The sequence below is a fragment of the Nycticebus coucang genome, chromosome 11 (assembly GCF_027406575.1).
Source record: "Nycticebus coucang isolate mNycCou1 chromosome 11, mNycCou1.pri, whole genome shotgun sequence".
In the NCBI taxonomy this organism is placed as follows: domain Eukaryota; kingdom Metazoa; phylum Chordata; class Mammalia; order Primates; family Lorisidae; genus Nycticebus; species Nycticebus coucang.
Genome location: NC_069790.1, coordinates 109508109 through 109527934, shown reverse-complemented (window position 1 = coordinate 109527934; position 19826 = coordinate 109508109). Strand labels below are relative to the sequence as shown.

At 38.2% G+C, this 19826-nt stretch overlaps 1 protein-coding gene across 2 annotated transcripts in view; it reads right to left on the bottom strand.

The window, feature by feature from the left end:
- The window catches only part of TRIM24 (tripartite motif containing 24), a 122142-nt gene that overhangs the window by 26004 nt on the left and 76312 nt on the right, over positions 1-19826 (bottom strand). For both annotated transcript variants that reach the window (XM_053609325.1, XM_053609324.1), the window contains exon 7: positions 16926-17072. In XM_053609325.1, coding sequence (XP_053465300.1) covers positions 16926-17072 — 147 coding nt within the window. The remainder of the gene's footprint in view (positions 1-16925; positions 17073-19826) is intronic.

Sequence of the window (19826 nt, the reverse complement as noted above, 5' to 3'; positions counted from 1 at the left end):
TCAAACTCTTGGGCTTAAGCGATTCTCTTGCCTCAGGCTTGGACATCACACAATCCCATGAGCACTGGGGCTTTCTTCTCTCTCAGTCTCTATAATGCAGGAATCAGTTTTTCGCCTGCCCTCTCTTCTACCCCCGTATGCAGTTAAGTGGCAGAAGCAATGTTTCAGTCAACAAGGCACTGAGTACGCGACGGCAGTCCCACAAGATAATACTAGACCTGGGAATTTCTATCACTTAGTGATGTTGTAGCCATCATAACATCACAGCACAAAGCATTATTCAAGTATTTGTGGTGGTGATGTAGACAAAGCTACTGGGCTGCCAGTCCTACAGTAACAAATATGTTATTGGTTTATATACAGGGAGCCCCAATAGTTGTCATAAATAGGAAGAATTAACAAACTCTTATTTCATCAATAATCTTCTGTTTACTTATCAACATGTAGAAAAATATTTTATAAACTGTTGTTACCATTTCCAATTTTCCCTATGTATGTCTGGAGACCTTATTGTTAGAATGCACTCCTTCTACTTATTTAAAAAGAAAGTTAACTATAAAGCAGCCTCACGCAGGTCCTTCAGGAGGTCTTCCAGAAGAAGGTGCTGTTCTCATAGGAGAGGAGAGTACTATGCAAGTTTACTGTCCCTTCCTGTGGGAGAACACGTGGAGGTGGAAGACAGTGACACTGATAATCCTGACACTGAAGAGGTCCAGGCTCGTGAACGTGTGTCTTAGTTTTGAACAAAAGTTTAAAAAGAAAAAAACCCCACACGAATGAAACAAGCTTACATAATAAAGATATAAAAGAAAATATTCGGGTAGCTATAAACGTGATTGTGTTTTAACCTAAGTGTTATTATAAGAGTCATATTAAAAAAATAAAAGTAGAGGATGTCCACAAAATTCTTGTGCAATTTAATGGAATACTATTCATTGAAAAGATGGAGACCTTACATCTGTGAAATTTACCTGGATGGAGCTGAAACACATTCTTCTAATAAAGTATTGCAAGTATGGAAAAATAAATATCCAATGCTCTCCATACTAATATGAAACCAATATATAAACAATTACATGCTCATATGAATAATAAAAGACAAATATAGTCTAGTATGGGGGCAGGGGAGGGAGGAAGGGGAAACGGGGAGGATGACTGGCAGAGGAGGGAGCGCATGTGGTGGGGTCCCACCTATTGTGCACATTGTGAGGGTGTATAACGTGCCTCCCCCAGCCCCCCAGGTGAGGGGCTCTTTTACAACCAGAACTTTACCCTGGAAGTGAGAACAATGTAATCTAAAAATTTATACCGTCTTAATAATTTGAAGTAAATTTTTTTAAAAAGTGTGCAATTTAAAATTACACACAAACTTTATGGTCACCCTGTATTATAAAATAAAAATGTTATAATAAGCTCAAAATTATAGAAATGTTTTTAAAGAAATTTACTGTAGCCCAAGTGTACAATGTTTGTCTATGACAGTCAACAGGAATGGCGTAGGCTTTCTCATTTACTCACCACTCACTGGCTGACTCACCCAGAGCAAGTTCCAGTACTGTGAGCTCTATTCACAGTAAGTGATAAGTGTTCGGTACAGACAGACCACTTTTTTCTTTTACATCACACTTTTAAGTTATGTATTTTCACATACATGAATACCATTGCATTGCCTATCCTAATCAGTATGGCGACCTGCTGTTAAAGTTTGGAGCACAGGAGCAATAGGCTGTACCATATAGCCTCGGATTGCAGTAGGCGAGACCATCCAGGTTTATAGATGTACACTGAAGTTCACACAATGACAAAATCATACAACATTCTTAGAATGTACCCCAGTCTTTAAACACATGACTCTACTTTTAATGATCTCATCCAGTCTCATTGTTTAAATAACTTTATTTTATATATCTAACCTGGAGCTGTCTTTTGGACTTGTATTTCCAATTGCTTATTCAGCATCTCCACTTGGTTGTCTAAAAGGCATCTCAAATTCAACATGTCCAAAAAAGGGAATGTTTTCTCTCTCACCTCACGTCTAATCTTCCTATAATCTTCCCCACCTCAATTACTACTCTACGCTAAGGGAAAACAGTACTGGCAAAAGTCACTGGTTCCTTTCTCTCGCACGCTATATCCAACCTGACAGCAAATTCTGTTGGCTCTACCTTTAAAATACATGTATGAATATAATTTATCTTCTTCTATCAACTCTATTAGCTACCACTCTAGAAAGGCCATGTGATTGCAGTGAGCTTCTAAAGGGGCTCCCTTATTCTAATCCTCAACCACCTACAATCTTTTCTCAGCACATTAGCTGGAGTGACTGTGTTAAAATAAAAGTGATATTATATCATCCCTTTCCGCAAACCCCTGCAAATGGTTTCCCATCTCACTCAAACATTAAAGTCCTCAAATTGAACTGTAATATTTGTGCTAATGCCTTTGCATTCCTTCTCTGATCTTAAGACTTCCCCACATTAACTCTGCTCCAGCCCCTCTGTCCCCTTTGCTGTCCATGTCACCATGCTCCGACCTCAGTCTCTGCACCTGCTGTGTGCTCTTCCAGCAGCACTCTCATGTTCCTCACAAAGCACCTGGAAATCATCTCCTTGCATGTGATCCCCTTTATCTATCATAGAACTGCAAACGCACACCAATGCTCCCAGACCAATCCCTTAATTTACTTTTCTCTAGAGTGAGCACTTAATAGCATGTAATGGTACATATAGTTGTTTTGGTATTGTTTACCCTTCTGCTAAAATGCAGATCATTGAGGACAAAGATATTTTCTTCTCCTCAGCACTTAGAACAGTGGTTCTCTTCCTAATGCCGCAGACCTTTAATAAGGGTCACGACCCACAGGTTGAGAACAACTGCTGACTTAGAATGTTGCCTGGCATACAGCAAGTATACAGTAATTATTAAATGTAAATTTTGGGTCTCAAAATGGAGGTAAAACCGCCACCGGTCGCCCCCAGCCCGACTCTGGCCATCACTACCGCTGCCGGGGGTGAGGCATGATCCAAAGGAACCAGAGCAGTTGGGAAAACTTTATTGCTGCTCTGAGCTTTGAAATTACAGATGATAGTTTAAGAGAACATTTTGAGAAATGGGGCACACTCACAGATTGTGTGGTAATGAGAGATCCCCAAACAAAACGTCCCAGGGTCTTTGGTTTTGTGGCTTACTCTTGTGTGGAAGAGGTGGCTGCAGCCATGTGTGCTCCACCACACAAGGTTGACGGGCGTGTTGTGGAACCAAAGAGAGCTGTTTCTAGAGAGGATTCTGTAAAGTCTGGGGCCCATCTCACAGTGAAGTAAACTTTTGTTGGTGGTATTAAAGACAATACAGAAGAATATAATTTGAGAGACTACTTTGAAAAGTATGACAAGATGGAAACCACAGAAGTTATGGAAGAGGCAGAGTGGAAAAAGAGCATTTGCTTTTGTAACTTTTGATGATCACGATACTATTGACATAATTGTTTTTCAGAAATGCCACACAATTAATGGACATAATTGTGAAGTGAAAAAGGCCCTTCTAAACAAGAGATGCAGTCTGCTGGATTGCAAAGAGGTCGGGGAGGAAACTTGGGAGGTGGTAGAGGTAATTTTGGCCATGGTGGAAACTTTGGTGGAAGAGGAGGATGTGGTGGTGGAGGTGGTGGCAGCAGAGGTAGTTATGGAGGAGGTGATGGTGGATACAATGAATTTGGAGGTGACAGTGGAACTAAGCCAGTGGTCCTGGTTACAGTAGTAGAGAGGGCTATGGTGGTGGTGGACCAAGATATGGAAACCAAGGTGGCAGATATGGTGGTGGAGGAGGAGATGATGGCTACAATGAATAAGGAAATTTTAGAGGTGGTAACTATGGTGGTGGTGGTAACTATAATGATTTTGGAAATTATAGTGGACAACAGCAATCAATTTTATGGACCCATGAAAGGCGGCATTTTGGTGGAAGAAGCTTGGGCAGTCCATATGGTGGTGGTCATGGAAGTGGTGGATATGAAGGTTCTAAGGACAACAGAAAAGGGCTACAGTTCTTAGCAGGAGAGCAAGGAGTTGTCAGGAAAGCTGCAGGTTACTTTGAGACAGTCGTCCCAAATGCATTAGAGGAACTGTAAAAATCTGCCACAGAAGGAACGATGATCCGTAGTCAGAAAAGTTACTGCAGCTTAAACAGGAAACCCTTCTTGTTTAGGACTGTCATAGTCACAGTTTGCAAAAAGTGTAGCTATTGGTTAACGCAATGTAGTGTCAATTAGATGTACATTCCTGAGGTCTTTGGTCTGTTGTAGCTTTGTCTTTTTCTTTTCATTACATCAGGTATATTGCCCTGTAAATTGTGATAGTGGTACCAGGAATAAAAAATGAAGGAATTTTTAACTTTTCAGTATTGGTGTAGTTCAATTTTTCTACATTTTAGTACAGAAACTAACAAAATGCAGTTTTGAAGGTGTTTCCTTGTGAGTTAACAAGATTGTTAATTACAATTTTGTATGAATTTTGCTAAAGTTAACTGTAAAGAAACACCTGCTGACTTGCAACTTAAGGAGCATCTATTCTCCCCATTTCCAAACCATATAAATGGGCACTGACACGTGGAGAGAATAGATATTTGTATATTTGCAATGTGTGTTTTAGATAAATAGGATTGGGTAAATCAGCATATTTGTGAATTTAATAGCATTAAGATTACCATCAAATGAAAATCTCAAAATTCCTATTTGGTTTTTGTGCATTTTCTTCCAAAATGTAATCATGATTTTAGTGTGTTAGAATTGCTGAGTCCTAGCTGTGTTTAGAACATCTTCATTCTACACTCACCTTGGGTCACATATGAACTGCTGCCATTGTTTGGGGGTTGAAGAATGTCTGCTGCCATCTATTTAAATTCTGGAAAGGGGTAGTGGATATTTTTTCACATCTCCCTCCAGTGTTAAAAAACTGTTTTGGGCGGCATCTGTGGGTCAGTGAGTAGGGCGCTGGCCCCATATACCGAGGGAGGCGGGTTAGAACCTAGCCCCAGCTAAACTGCAACAAAAAATAACTGAGCCTTGTGGCAGGCACCTGTAATTCCAGCTCAGGAGTCTGAGGCAAGAGAATTGCCTAAGCCCAAGAGCTGGAGGTTACTGTGAGCTATGACACCACAGCACTCTCCTGAGGGTGACAAAGTGAGACTGTCTCTAAGGAAAAAAAACACACACACACAAAACTGTTTCATAATAGAGGACCACTAAGCCTGCTATATCTGAGGAAATTAGTGGGGACCTCTTTTTCTTTAATTTAAAAGCACAAGAGGCCCTACATATCTTATTTTCCTTGATTTTTTTTTTTAATACATGCTCTCAGAGTATAAAAGTCATGCATTATTAAACCCTTAACTGGCTGGCATGCTTTCCGGTTTGTACCCTATACATTTTGCTGGAGGAAACCAAGAATAGTCTAGATATAATCGTTCAAGATAAATTACCGAAGCAGAAATGTAGCATAGTTGCTTAGTATAAGCTTCTCACTTAAAGAGCTGAGTTGAGATTTGGATAGTCTTGAGTTCTTAAATTCCCAAAGAACACATTGTTTTTCTTGTGTATATTTCAATCTAAATCATGTTGATGTGAGTTATCAATTTGTTTGAAAGGCCCTGGTTGAGAAGAGTTAAGATCATATATACAACATATATAAATATATATATAAACCAATGTCTACTTTTTTACCAGCTAGTGCTTACGATTTCATTCCAGCCCTCAGTATGTGCCCTGCTGTTATTCTTCCTTTGGCAGTTGAACGTTGAATTCGAGATTCTTTTGTTTTAAGAAGTACTAAGCAAAACAGCAATAAAAAGGGGAACGGGGTGTGCTAGTGTTTGAACATGCTGTCTTGTTGCTCTAATTCTGTGCCTCTGTGCATTAGTAATATTTGGATGCATGCAATGCCAGCATGGAAACTGGTCTTCACACATACTGCAGTTTTCCAGAAACACTCACAAACCAATAAATGTAAACAGATATTCAATAAATAAATAAATGTAAATTTGCTTCAACTTATACATTATCTTAAAACAAAAACAAATTCTAGGTAAACATCATGGACTTATTTTGGAGATGTGAAGAATATGTGGCAAAGTGTTTAGCAAACAGCACTCAATACAACGTGTCTTTCCCCAAGTTTTCATCCCTAAAATTTTTTGTATCCTCTAATTCTCACCCTAAATCATACTCAAGAATCCTTTATAAATACCCTCATAAATGTTTTGTTTTCTAAATATCATTTTAAAATACATTTTAAATTTATTTTAATTGATACAAGGTACATATATTTATTGTATACACTGGTTTTTGTAATGTGTATATGTTGTGGAATGGCTAAATTGAGTTAATTAACATATGCATTGCATCACATCTCATTTGTGGAGAGAAAATGTAAAATCCTACTCTTAGCGATTTTTAATATATTGTTATTAACTATAGTCCCCATGTTTATAATAGACTTCAGACACTTATTCCTGCTAACTAATTTTGGGTCAGGTGTGGTAGCTCACACTTGTAATCCGAGCACTTTGGAAGGCCGAGGTGGAAGGATTATTTAAGCCCAAAAGAGTTTGAGAATAGCCTGGGTAACAGAGCAAAACTTCCTCCCTACAAGAAAAAAAACAACAAAAAAAACTAACTAGGCATGGAGGTGAGTGGTGAGTGCCTGTAGTCCCAGCTACTCAGAGGCTGAGACAGGAAGATCACTTTGTTAGGTCTGTCGGGATGTTCTCTGGTTCCTAGTGTCAAGAATGAGTACTGGTACTGAGTCAAATCCACGATAGATGATCACAGATACAAAGCAATTACACACATAACATTTACTGTGCTTATTATACACCACAGGGGGAGAGACAGGCCATTCTTTGCAAGTGGAGAAAGATCCTCAAGTCTGAGCTGACACTGCATTTTATATGCTCAATAGTTTGCAGTCCCTTTCTCCTTACAGGATTAATTGCTGTTTCCTGCCTTCAGGTGATTGTCAGGTTGGGGTTATATAACAGATTACACACAGGTTACATAACAGGTTAGGTTACACAACAGCTTCTTTACTATGAATGCGTCATCCTAGAATCCTTCATGAAAACTCCACTAATGCTATGCTAATTAGATGACAATAAGCCTCAGGTCAGCTAAAGGTCACCAGGAGCTCCTTGCTGTGGATGTTCTCACCAATTTGGTTCCTGCTCTCTACCCTTAGCCACTTCTTTGCCACCTGTTTACCCTCTGCCAGACACAAAAGCTTGAGCTCAGGAATCTGAGGCTGCAGTGAGTTATGGTAGTGCCACTCCACTGGGTGACAGAGGGAGATCCTGTCTCAAAAGACAAACGAAAACTTTTACCCTTTGATCAACATATCCCCAAAGTCCAGAACCCTTTTCTCTCCCAACCCCAGCAACTACCATTCTGTTCTCTATTTGACTGTGATGTATTTTTTAAAAGATTCTATATGTAAGTAAGATCATATAGGATATGCCTGGCTTGTATCACTTAACATAATTTCCTAGGTTCATTCATGTTACAAATGACAGGATTTCCTTTTATAGGGCTAAATAATATCTCTGTGTGTGTGTGTGTGTACATTTTATCCATTTGTCTGTTGATGGACACTTAGGTTGATTCCATTTCTTTGCTACTGTAAATAATACTGCAATGAAACTAGGTGTGCAGACATTTGTTTAAGATTCTGATTTCACTTCCTTTATATACCCAGAAGTGAAAATTGTTGGGTTATATGGCAGTTCTATTTTTAATTTTGGGGGGCACATGTTTTCTTTAATTGCTATACTAATTTACAACCCCATCAACACTGTGCAAGGATTCCCTTTCTCCACATCCTCTCAACTCTTGTTATCTTTTGTCTTTTAGCCTCCTAATCATTTACTTTTATACTTTTAAAGAGTAAGTGTAGGCTCGGTGCCTGCAGCACAGTGGTTACAGCTGGTGCCACAGTGGTTACCCGCCATATACACTGAGGCTGGTGGGTTCAAACCCAGCCCAGGCCAGCTAAAACAACAAGGGCAACTGCAACAAGAATATAGCCAGGCGTTGTGGCGGGCGCCTATAGTCCCAGCTACTTGGGAGGCTGAGGCAAAAGAATCGCTTAAGCCCAAGAATTGAGGTTGCTGTGAACTGTGACACCACAGCATGCTAGAGGCGGCAACATTAAAAAAAAAAAAATAATAATAAAAATAAATAATGTAGAAAACCTGCCACTAACAGCAAAAAGAACCTTTTCCTTCCTTTACTAGAAGGAAGAAAGGTTCCTTTCTTTACTAGAAACTTTTGCTTCCTTTACTAGATTCTATTATTGGATATGCTCACTCAACTGCTTCTACACATGCACTATGATTATTAGTGTTTTCCCCAAATATTTTAGAACAAGCTCCTGTCTTCCCTAAATACTCCAGTGTGAGTATCCTAAAACAAAGATCTACCATGACCAGCAAATTCCAAATTTAGAAAGCAAGTGTGTTACAACCATCCAATTTAGGGACTTTATTCAAATGCCAACTGTCCCAGGAGGGTGTCTTTTCCAGGGTTTGATGGAGGAATTCAAGCTGCAGGTAGTTGCCATGTCTCTCGTGTGCTTAGTCTTTCCCCATTGTTCAGGTGCTTGATGGGTTTTAAAGATCTAAGTTGCTGTATTCTGTGTGCTATTTCCTCCTCCTCATCAGACTTAAGCACAGCGTTCTTGTCAGGAATACAACACAAATAAGGATGTGTTGGGAAGCACAGGATAACTTGTCCTGCCACTGGTGTTATTAATCCTTAACGTTAAAAACTGCTACTCAATTTTCTAAGATTACACCAATACCTTGTTCCCTGTCAATCTTCTACCCACTAGATTAGCCTCCGCTGATTATTTTATTCTCTTAATGCACTGCATTATGCCCATTATCCTTTCTACACCCATTACTTTACATTTTGCCATTAACTTCTCGCCCCATATTTATTGTTTATTGACATATTGACTCATATGTCCTTTATTAAGTTCAATGCATTATAATTCATTATTATAATGCTTTGCTTAGATCTTGAAATTTGTTGATTTGCTCAGTGGGAGCCACTGTAGGATGAATCATAGTTCCCTTGTCATGTCTTCATCATTCTCTGGCCATTTCAGTAGTTTCTGATAAAATAAGATTACCTTGCACTTTCACTCTCTTTCCATGGTATTTTTTTTTTTTTTTCTTTTTATTGTTGGGGGAGCATTGAGAGCATAAAGAGCTTCCTTGGTATTTTTAAAACAAGATCTAAAGAACAGGAGTCTCACTGCAAATGACACAGCACACCACACACACCCATATACTGATATGTGCATGTGTGTACAAAGCTATTTCTAGGTCTATCTGCATACATATATAAAATAAAACTCGACTTCATATTTACACTTCCAATTCCAATCCATCACACCTTAGGGCTCATTCTTGCCTTAATTCTTTCTAAATATCTTTTTTGAAATTTGGCTGCCATTACTCTTAATATATTTATTTACTTACTCAATTCATTTACCTATTTGCTCAATGTAACCAAAATCCAAACAATGCTGTCTCTTCTTATCCCCTCTGTGTCCCCCCAACCTCTTCAAGTCATTGGCTGCTGGCCTCATGCTTTTGTTTGGTCCCTCAACCCTTTCCTTTACTCTGTGTCCACAGTCACCATGCTGATGCCGCCATACCAAGGGGAGAAAGAAGGAACAGCAGATGCTTAATAGTTTTTATGTTAATACACACACACACATATACATATATATGTATTTTAAAATATATAAATTTCTCCTTCAGACACAATACACTGACTTTGAATATTTTATGATTGGTGTGAAAATCAAGTGGGGTAAGCTTTCTTGCCCCAGCAAAAAGAATTAAATACAAAATGTAAGTACTTCCTTAAAAAGAAATCAGCTTTGGGGCAGTGCCTGTCACTCAAGGAGCAGGGTGCCGGCCTCATATACTGGGGGTGGTGGGTTCGAGCCAAAACCACACACACACACACACACAAATCAGCTTTTACTAAAGAGAAATATCGGACAAATTGCTTGCATATAAATACCCTTTTCCCTTGTGATCTTATATTGTAAAAGAGGTAGTGAAGACCTATTTACTAATTAAGTTGTAGCAAGACTACTCAGCTCCTTAACCTTAAGCAGCAAAATTTTCCTACTGTATTTTACTGCCATTCAATGTTAAGATTTAAGGGCTTTCTCAACGTCAGCTTATTTTATTACCCATTTGAAATGTAAACCATTTTACTTGCCAAAATTCATGATGCATGTTTTAGAAGTCTGAGAAGTCATAAAGGCTGGCTAATACAGAAGATAAATAAAGGTTCATTAAATGTACTTGTTAATCCATTCAGATGTACCTAAACTTAAAATGAACGGAAGTTTCACAATGAAAATTAATTACTATTTTAAAAAACAAAGAAAAAATATTTTTAATATGAAAGGTATCCAAACAGCTTTTTAGGTGGCATGTTATATCCTGTCTCCTTTCTATTGAAGTTAAAATAAATGAAGATTTGTTATTTCTGAATTTCTAATCCTATAAAATAACATAGTTTATAGCTTCTCACAGTAAATGTTATGTTACCTCTTTTTTCAATTTTTTATTAACTTCTTATATGGCAAGCACTGGGTAACACAAAGTTCTACCCTTAAGGAATACAAATCTGATGACATTTGTAGAAAGAAGTATGCAAATATACTAGATAAAAATCAATAACGTATGGTGGTTATATGCACAAGGGCTTTATTAGGACATAGAAAATGTGCCCAGCCCAGTCTTGGAAGGGTGCCAGGAGAAAAGGGTGATCCACCTAAATTGAACCTGGCATCTCTACATATATGAAAATTATTCAAGGAAAGAAAAGGCTCTCTAAGAAAGGGTACCGGTACTCAGAAAAGAGAACAGATGTTCTGAGCCTTGAGGGCTAGAAGTAACAAATTGGGAATGAAACTAGAAAAAAATGAGACCTCCAGGAAACAAAAAGAAGGTTCTAGAAATTAATTAGATGGCAGGATGAGGGAAACAGAGAAGACACTAAAGATCCTTTTTAATATTTATAGTTTAACAGTTTCCTAAATACTATTATAATGAACTATCTACTACTATTAAAAAGAATGACTTATTATTTTTCTGGTCTCCCTTCTGTCATTACATTTTCCTTGCCTTCCTTTCTAAATAATGTAAGGATAAATTAAATGTTTAACAGATGGCAAATAAATACTAAGGAAATATTGTGAAGCTGAAATATTTCAAGATAATAATATCTAAGAAAGACTGAATTTCTGATAGAATTTGGCTTTTCCACTGGGTTTGATCTTTCATTGACAGTAACTCCTACTGCAAAAAGATGAACTGTTTGAGAAGACCTGAAACTGTAAAACTCTGAAAAGAAATCATAGGGGAAAAACTTCTTAAGAATAGCATTGTCAATAATTTTTTGGCCATCGTACCAAAAGCTCAAGCAATAAAAGCAAAAATAAACAAGTGGGACTACACCAAACTTAAAATACTTCTGTATAGCAAACAACTACAGTGACAACAACAAACACTCCCCCCACACCAAAAAAAAAAAAATCAACAAAATGAAATGGGTAGGAAATATTTGCAAATATGAAATATTTGCAATATATATGAAAAGAGTTAATATCCAAAATATATAGGTTGAGTATCATTTATCAGAAATGTTTTGGACCAGAAGTGGTTGAAATTTCTAATTTTTTTTTTTTTTTTTACTGATTCTAGCATATTTCCATACACATATTTAGATATCTTCCTAGACAGGAAATTCATTTACATTTCATGTACATCTAACACACATAGCATGAAGGTATATAAAGTCCAAAAGGAAATAAACAGATTTGAAGTGCAGACAAAACATGAAAGATATTTCTAGATATCTGCACTCTCATGTCACTGCAGTATTATTCACAATAGCCAAGTTAGGGAAACAATTTTAAGTGTAAATCAATGCATGAATAAACTAACTGCAGACAGAAAAGGGGTGTGTGTGTGTGTGTGTGTGTGTGGTGTTCAACCTTAAAAAAGAAGGAAACCTGACATTTGTGACAACATGAATGAACCTTGTGGATGTCGGGCTAAGAGAAATAAGCCAGACATAAAGAAAAATGTTGCATGATCTGCGTTATACATAAAATCTTAATAATAAAAAAAAAGAATAGACTTGGCGCCCGCAGCACAGTAGTTATGGCACCAGCCATATACACTAAGGGTGGTAAGTTCGAACCCAGCCAGGGTCAGTTAAACAACGACAACTGCCACAAAAAAATAGCTGGGCGTAGTGGTGGGTGCTCGTAGTCCCAGCTACTTGGGGGCTGAGGCAAGAGAATTGCTTAAGCCCAAGAGTTTGAGGTTGCTGTGACTTGTGACGCCACAGCACTCTACCGAGGGTGACATAATGAGACTCTGTCTCAAAAAAAAAAGAACAATAGAAATAAAGAATGGTGGTGATAAGAGGCTGGGAAAAGGAAGACACATACACAAGTAGGTCAAAGGGTGCATATGTGCAGGTTAGGTATGAGGAGTAAGCCCAGAAGTCTAATGTACAAAATGAGAACAACGTAGGTAGAAATTTTGCTAATAGAATAGAGTTTTGTGGCTCTTACCACACTCAGGTGAGGTGATGGGTATTAATTTGCTTGATTATAGTAACCACTTTACTATGTATATGTCTATCAAAACATGTTATGCACCTTAAATATATGCAACAAAAATAAATAATTTTTAGAAAAGATTAGCAAACTTTCAGGCCCGCGAGGCTTTGTAAAAAATCTGTTTAAGCATATAAAATTCACTATTTAAGAATAGCCTGATTTAGAAAATAAAATGAATATTATATTTTATAATATAATATTATAGGTGTGCCCTTTCAGCCACCCCTCTACTGTTAAGTTGTCTTAACTTTTGTAGCTTTTTTAATCAATAAACTCTGAATACTCTAAAAAAAAAAAAAAAAAATCAAAAAAAAATCAGAACTTTGTTGTTCTGCTTTAAATAGAGCCAGAACCTTATCTTTAAATTTTTTGCAGTTGGAAAATCCTTCCAAATGTTTTAAAATAATCACAAACTTCTCCTTAGCTTGCATTATTTTAGTATTGAAACAGGATTTTAAATTTTAGGGGGAAAAAGAAATTTAATAAACAAAAAAAGTGGTAATAATGGTTCAATATGATTCTGTGTGCTTTACGTGTCTTCATACATAAAACTGCAAAGGTGAAACAGAAAGTGCTGATGAAGAAGCTGCAGCAAGTTATCTATAAGGTCTAGCTAAGATTATTGATGATGAAGTGAAGGCAAAACATGACAGATGTTTCCACTGGGAGAAGATGCCATACAGGAATTTCATAGCTAGAGAGAAGTCAATGCAAAGGACAGGATGATATTCTTGTTAGTAATGCACTCGGTAACTTGAAGGTAAAGGCAAGGCTCCCTGACCATCATCAAAAATCCTAGGACCCTTAAGAACTATGTATGCTAAATCTATTCTGCATGTGCTTTAAAAATGGAACACAAAGCCAGGATAAGAGCACTTCTGTTTATAGCAATAGTTCATGAATATTTTAAGCCCAAAGTTGAGACTTACTGCTCAGGAAAAGACGCCTTTTAAATATTACTGCTCATTGACAATGCACCTGGCTCACCCAAGAAGCTCTGATAGAGATGTACAAGGAGACTAAAGTGGTTTTCAGATCTGCTAACACAACATCCATTCTGCAGCTCACAGATCAAGGCATTTTGAGTGCTGTGGAAACCTAGCTCACAATACATCAAACTGCTGGGAGTAAGCCATCTTCCTGCCTCAGCCTCTGAAAGTAACTGGGATTACAAGTGCCTGCCACAAGACTCAGCTAATTTTTCTATTTTTAGTAGAGACAATGTCTCACTCTTACTCAGGCTGGTCTCAAACTCCTGAGAGCTAATTTTTCTATTTTTAGTAGAGACAATGTCTCACTCTTACTCAGGCTGGTCTCAAACTCCTGAGAGCTAACTTTTCTATTTTTAGTAGAGACAATGTCTCACTCTTACTCAGGCTGGTCTCAAACTCCTGAGCTCAAGTGATACTCCTGACTCAGCTTCCGAGAGTGTTAGGATTACAAGCATGAAGCATTTACTCCTGGCCTTAACTTTCAAGTCTTATGATTTAAGAAATCCATTTCATAAGGTTATAGCTGTGCTAGACAGTGATTCCTCCAATAAATCTGAGCAAAGGAAACTGAACATGTTCTGGAAAAGATTTACCATTATAGATGTCATAAGGACATTTGTGATTCCCAGGAAATCAAAATATCAATGTTAACAGGAATTTAGAAGAGCTTGATTCCAACCATCATGCAGACTTGGAAGGGTTCAAGTCTTCAGTGGAGCAAGAAACTGCATACGTAGTACAACTAGCAAGATAACTAGAAGTTATCACAGAATTCTTGAAATCTCCTGATCAAATCTGAACAGATAAGGAGTTGCTACTTATGGATGAACAAAGAAAGTGATTTCTTGAGATGTTGAAGATACCGAGAACATTGTGATGACAACAAAAGATTTAGAATATTATATAAATTTAGTTGATAAAGGAGTAGCAAGGTATGAGAGGAGTTCTACTGTGGGTCAAATGCTATTGAACAGCATCTCATGCAACAGAGAATTAATTCATGAAAGAAAAAGTCAATCCATGGACACAGCACCCGTAGCTCAGCAGTTAGGGTGCTGGCCACAACACCAAGGCTGGCAGGTTTGAACTCAGCCTGGGCCTGCTAAACAATGACAACAACAAAAAAATAGCCAGGTTCTGTGGCGGGTGTCTATAGTCCCAGCTACTTGGGAGAGTGAGGCAAGAGAATCGCATAAGCCCAAGTGTTTGAGGTTGAGCTGTGAGCTGTAACGCCCTGGCACTCTACCGAGGGTGACATAATGAAACTCTGTCTCCAAAAAAAAAAAAAAAAAAAAAAAAGTCAATCCATGGCAAACTTCACTGTCTCATTTTATGAAATTGCCACAGCCACCCCAACCTATGGCAATCACCACCCCATTCAGTCAGCAGCCATCAACATCATGACCAGTCAAAGACTGACTCTTGAAGAGTCAGGAGATCATTAGCATTTTTAGTAATAGTCTTTTTAAAATTAAGGTGTATACATTATTTTTTAGACATAGTGCTATTATTGCACACCTAGACTATAGTATAGGGTAAACAAAACTTTTATAAACATTAGGAAATCTATAAATATGTGTGGCTTGCTTTATTGTGATATTTGTTTATTACAGTGGTCTGGAACTGAATCTGCAACATCTCTAAGATATGCCTGTATTTCAGATGATAAATCTGTGGAATTTTAACAAAACTAATGCAAAGCAGAAATTTATTTATTTTTTTTTTGAGACACAGCCTCAAGCTATAGCCCTGGGTAGAGTGCTGTGGCATCACAGCTCACAGCAACCTCCAACTCCTGGGCTCAGGCAAGTCTCCTGTCTCTGCCTCCCAAGTAGCTGGGACAACAAGCTAGGGCTCGGCACCTGTGGCTCAAGCAGCTAAGGCACCAGCCACATACACCTGAGCTGGCGGGTTCAAATCCATCCCAGGCCCGCCAAACAACAATGACAGCTGCAACCAAAAAATACCCAGGTGTTGTGGCGGAGACCTGTAGTCCCAGCTACTTGGGAGGCTGGGCAAGAGAATCACGTAAGCCCAAGGTTGCTGTGGGCTGTGATGCCATAGCACTCTACCGAGGGCGACACAATGAGACTCTGTCTAAAAAGAGAAGACAAATTAAACAACAAAAAAAGAACTACACACATACAAATCAAGGTGTATAAAACAAAGAACAAAACAAAACAAAAGCCCAAACAAAAGAAGAAATATAGTCAGCCACCACTCCAGACTCACTGGTAGAATCCTTAAGTGATTTGGATGCAGTAGCCATCCTTCCAGAAGCAAAATTTGAGGTCAATATCAAAACAGTTCACCAAATCACAGAGCCACCTTTCTATAGCAAATGGGACTGAACTACCAAGCACCACATAATCGTGCAGCATCAACAAAAGGAACACAGACTCTGGGAAATGTGTGAAGTCACAGTATAAACCCCAGGTAAAAACTCTTTCTAGGTGATGTTAGACATGTTACTTAACCATGTGACTTAGTTTCATTATCTGTACAGTGGGGATGGATATATGTATCTAATAAGAATGGTGTAAAAGTTTAAACACTGCATGGAGAATGCTTATAATTAATACCTGACACATTATTGGCAATCGCAAAATGTTTACTATTATCATTAAATTATTGGTATTAAGTTCATCAGCAACAAAAACATTGAAAATTTGGAAAGAACAAATAAGAATAACAATGGTTATATCAGTTTAATCAGATTAAAACTGATGTGACACCTGAATTATTCCAGGTAAAAAATTTTTTCTATTTATATATTTGTTTTAGGGATAGGGTCTTGCTCTGTCCCGGAGGCTGGAGTGCAGTGGTGCAAATCATGGCTTCTGTAACTTCAAATGTGTGGGGCTCAAGGAATCCTACTGTCTTAGCCTTCCAAATAGCTAAGGCACATGGTCGCCACACACAACTAATTTTTTAAATATTTTTGTAGCAATAAGATCTTGCTATGTTTCCCAGATGGTCTCAAACTCCTGGGCTCAAGCAATGCATCTGCCTCAGGCTTTCAAAGTGCAGGAACTATAGGCATGAGCCACCGCACCCAATCTAAAAATATTTTTTAAGGCCAAATTATTTTGACCAATACAAATTAAAAATAGGTAGAAGAGTATTTCTATACCAAGAGACCGAATTTTAACCATTCCAAAGTCTCCATTGTTTCACTCTGCCTTTTTATGGTGTGCTAAATAAATACCACACGTTATCTTACCAGTCGCTTGCTATAAAGCAGTGCCGTACTGCTGCCACTGGAAACTGCCCATTTAGAAAAATGCATGACATGTTCCAACTGTCTGGAAAGTCCAGCCACTTCCTGTTGTTGTTGCATAAGTTTCATGCGATGGTCTTTTGCTAGGCTCTGAAAAGAAAATAATTTCTAAATTAGTATCTGCATATAACTTTTTTTTTTTTTTTGAGACAGAGCCTCAAGCTGTCACCCTGGGTAGAGTGCTGTGGCATCACAGCTCACAGCAACCTCCAGCTCCTGGGCTCACACGATTCTCCTGCCTCGGCCTCCCAAATAGCTGTGATTACAGGCGCCTGCCACAAGGCCTGGCTATTTTTTTGGTTGCAGTGGTCATTGTTGTTTGGTGGGCCCAAGATGGATTTGAACCCACCAGCTCAAGTGTGTGTGGCTGGCGCCTTAGCCGCTCAAGTCACAGGCACCAAGCCTGCATATAACATATTTTAATGGTCATTTGCAGATAACCAAATTAGAATAACCACAATCTCTAGGTACTTAGTTGACAGAAACTGAAAATACACTCAGTGTCTTCCTCCTTAATACAAAGGATCACTCTCCCTACAGTAAAAAACTACATCCAGGGCAGCGCCTGTGGCTCAAAGAAGTAGGGCGCAAGCCCCATATGCCGGAGGTGGTGGGTTCAAATCCAGCCTTGGACAAAAACTGCAAAAAAGAAAACAAACAAACAAACAACAAAAACTACATCCCCCAAATCTGCCCCTAGCCCTTTGATATGTATGTGTGTATGTTATGAGATTTAGGTGTCTGCTCATCCATCTTATTATTATGAAAGAGAATGGATTAGCTACACTTCAGTCAATGTCTGTTAAATTCTATACTCACCAATAAAACAGATGTTCCCTTGCAATCTAGTAAAGTTACCACATTATATAATTCACTCAATCATATGACTTTACCTTCTAAGAATTTTAGTTGCAGTTCCAACTAGTTTGGGCCTAGAGTAGAGCCAAATCATTGATAACTCTTATCCTTTTTTATTTGCTTATTTTTAAGAAAGGCATCATATTATTTCTGCCTATTGAGAAATACCATGGGCAGTGCCTGTGGCTCAGTGGGTAGGGCGCTGACCCCATACCAAGGGTGGCGGGTTCAAACCCAGCCAAACTGCAACAAAAAATAGCTGGGCAGTGTGGCAGGCACCTGTAGTCCCAACTATTCGGGAGGCTGAGGCAAGAGAATCGCCTAAGCCCAGGAGTTGGAGGTTGCTGTGAGCTGTGACACCAGGGCACTCTACCAAAGGGGATAAAGTGCAAAACAAAAACAAAACAAACAAACAAACAAAAAAATAACAGCGAGAGAGAGAAAGAAATACCATGGAAGACAATAGATACAGTGAATAATTGTGGCAATGCATTCTAAGAAAAGCTACATAAAAGAAGCGTGGCAATGCATTCTAAGAAAAGCTACATAAAAGAAGAATAGCACCAAATCTGGTTTATTTTAAAGGTCCCAATCCAAAAACCTCTTCCTAGACGTGGCAAGGAAAGGGCTTCCTATTGGCTCAGACAATTAGAAAATCACCACACTCCAACACGGACTTTTGTTCTCAATTAAAAGTGAACCTAGCTCCTGGCCATAGTTAATTCCAGATTTGGAAAATACCCCAGCTAAATTAAAGTAAGGGGGAAAATACTGAAATATATATATTTAAGGAACTGTCGACAGGCAATAGTTTTGCTATACCTAATTTAAGTTCAAAGAGAAGATAACTTACCTATTAGGATATTATTTCTTACCTTTGTGAAAACAAAGAATTTCTTTGGAAACAGTATAGTAGGAATAGAAATTCTATTGACTTCGTGGGAAGTTGCAAATTGAGAATTAGAAGCCCAAGTTTCTTGTTCTTCTATGGTAAAAGCTATTTGGGCACATTTCTTGTGGATCTTAGCAGATAAAACTGATTACAATTACTTGCCTTAAAAAGGGACTTTTAACTAGAAGAATGGGAATGAGGACTAGAGGTATATTTAAAAAGTGCTGTGAAAATTCTAAGTCAAAGTTGATTAAAAATAATACCAGGTTCGTTCCTATAGATTCATGATTCTGGTCATCTTGTCATCTTTTTTTTTTTTTTTTTTTAAACACTTTTCAAGTGATTCTGATGTACAGTCAAGTTTGAAAGTATAGCCACAACAATGTGGGCACTATTAATCTCTGGGCAAGTAAATCAAAGTAATATTTGATTTTTAGTAGAGCTTTGAAAAGTTTTAAAATTCCGCTTAAATGTTTCTGTTTAAAAAAAAACAAAAAACAAAATCACAGAACTTAGGGTCTGACTCCTTTTGCCCACAATACTTCCTCACTAAATAACTATAGTTCCAAAAGAACAAAGAATTATTTTAGCCTTTGTTTCCTGTATGGCTGATAAACAATAGGAACGGCTATATTCTGCATTAAGGGATAGATTTTTTTTTTTTTTTTTTTAAGAGACAGAGTCTCACTTTATCGCCCTGAGAAGAGTGCTGTGGTGTCACAGCTCACAGCAACCTCCAACTCCTGGGCTTAGGCGATTCTCTTGCCTCAGCCTCCCGAATAGCTGAAACTACAAGTGCCAGCCACAACACCCGGCTATTTTTGTTGTTGTTGTTGTTGTTGTTGCAGCTTGGCTGGGGGCTACAGGTTCGAACCTGCCACCCTAGGTATATGGGGCCGGCGCCCTACCTACTGAACCACAGGCGCTGCCTGGAGACAGAACTTTCTGACAGCTCTTATAATTTGGTCAACTATGATATAAAGGGGATGAACTAAATTATTTCTTATTTTCCCTCAAATCTTCAAACAATAGGATTTTAAAATTCTCTTCTAATTCTAAATTGCTTCTGTATCAAAATACTATAATACCAAAAA